At 69.1% G+C, this 1,089-nt stretch overlaps 1 protein-coding gene across 1 annotated transcript in view; it reads left to right on the forward strand.

Annotated features, from left to right (window-relative positions):
* EVC (Ellis van Creveld protein) overlaps positions 1-1,089 on the forward strand; it is a 23,414-nt gene that overhangs the window by 8,283 nt on the left and 14,042 nt on the right. Inside the window, exons 7-8 of the mRNA XM_012724047.1 lie at positions 128-297; positions 414-512. Of these exons, the coding sequence (XP_012579501.1) occupies positions 128-297; positions 414-512 (269 nt within the window). The remainder of the gene's footprint in view (positions 1-127; positions 298-413; positions 513-1,089) is intronic.

Here is a 1,089-nt window from a genome sequence, read left to right on the forward strand (position 1 = left end):
CGTCCGCCGGCCCGGCCGGGGCCAGGCCAGGGCCGGTCACCAGCCCCGCGCGTGGCCTGTCTGTCTCGCCCTGCTGGTCCCAGGCACCCTGGGCAGGTGTGAGTGGCCACCGTGGGGCTTCCGCCAGGCGTGGTGTCCACGTGTCCAGGCCGGGAGCCGGCCGACCGGCCGCTTCGGGCTCTCGTGTCCCGGGGACGGGGCGGCTTCCTGGCGATCACGCTGGCCGGCCCGACTCTGCCGCGGTGCGGAGTCACGGAAGCCATGTGGCAGCCCGCGCCGCCGTCCCCTGGCGTCCGAGTCCAGGGTGACCGCCCCTCCGGTGGCAGAGGCAGGGGTCATTAAGGGGGACTGTGCTGCAAGATCTCCGCGAAATCTGCTTGCTCCTGTGGGTTCACCCCCCGCTTTGCTCGCAGGCCTTTCACGGGGTCCTGGAGAGGCAGAGGCTGATGCGGGGCGACCTGGAGGATGACGAGAGTGTCAGAACCGCCGAGGCCATGGCTGCACTCTGCCAGGTACGTGGCCGGCCCGGACCCACGGGACCCTGGGCACCGAGTGAGCCTGACAGCCTCCATCCCCCCCGGCCGGGGACCCCGGGGGCAGGTTCCGGCTCCAGCCTGGCCCTCCGGCTGGGTGCCCGGACAGGCCACACACCCTCGTGGTCCCTGCCAGGCTCGCACCTGAGGCGCACCCCACTGCTGGGGCGGTCGGTGTCCTCACCTCCGAACATCCCTGTAGACAAGATCTCTGCACGTTTACTCAGTTTGCTCAGGATGAAAACTGAGCTGGCGCATGTGGGTGTCATTGAGGGGTGCTGTGGAGGGAGCCCTGGGTTTGAAGCAGGGAGATCTGGGTTCCTGTGCCGGCACCACCTCTTTCCCCCTGGACAACCTCGTGCCATGCTGGAATGAGGCGAAGTTCCGATTGCTTGAGGCTGACGTTGCGAGACCAGGGGAGCCCGTCCACAGCAGCCGTGTCAGTGATGAGCTGGGCGGGGCCCCTGCCTCAGGCAGCACCCAGCGCTGCAGGGAGGCAGGGTGCAGACACAGGCCACGAAGGAACGCAAAGGCCACGTGGCAGGGGGCTCTGGGC

This window comes from Condylura cristata, unplaced genomic scaffold (genome assembly GCF_000260355.1).
Source record: "Condylura cristata isolate star-nosed mole 26May11 unplaced genomic scaffold, ConCri1.0 scaffold00012, whole genome shotgun sequence".
NCBI classification, from domain to species: domain Eukaryota; kingdom Metazoa; phylum Chordata; class Mammalia; order Eulipotyphla; family Talpidae; genus Condylura; species Condylura cristata.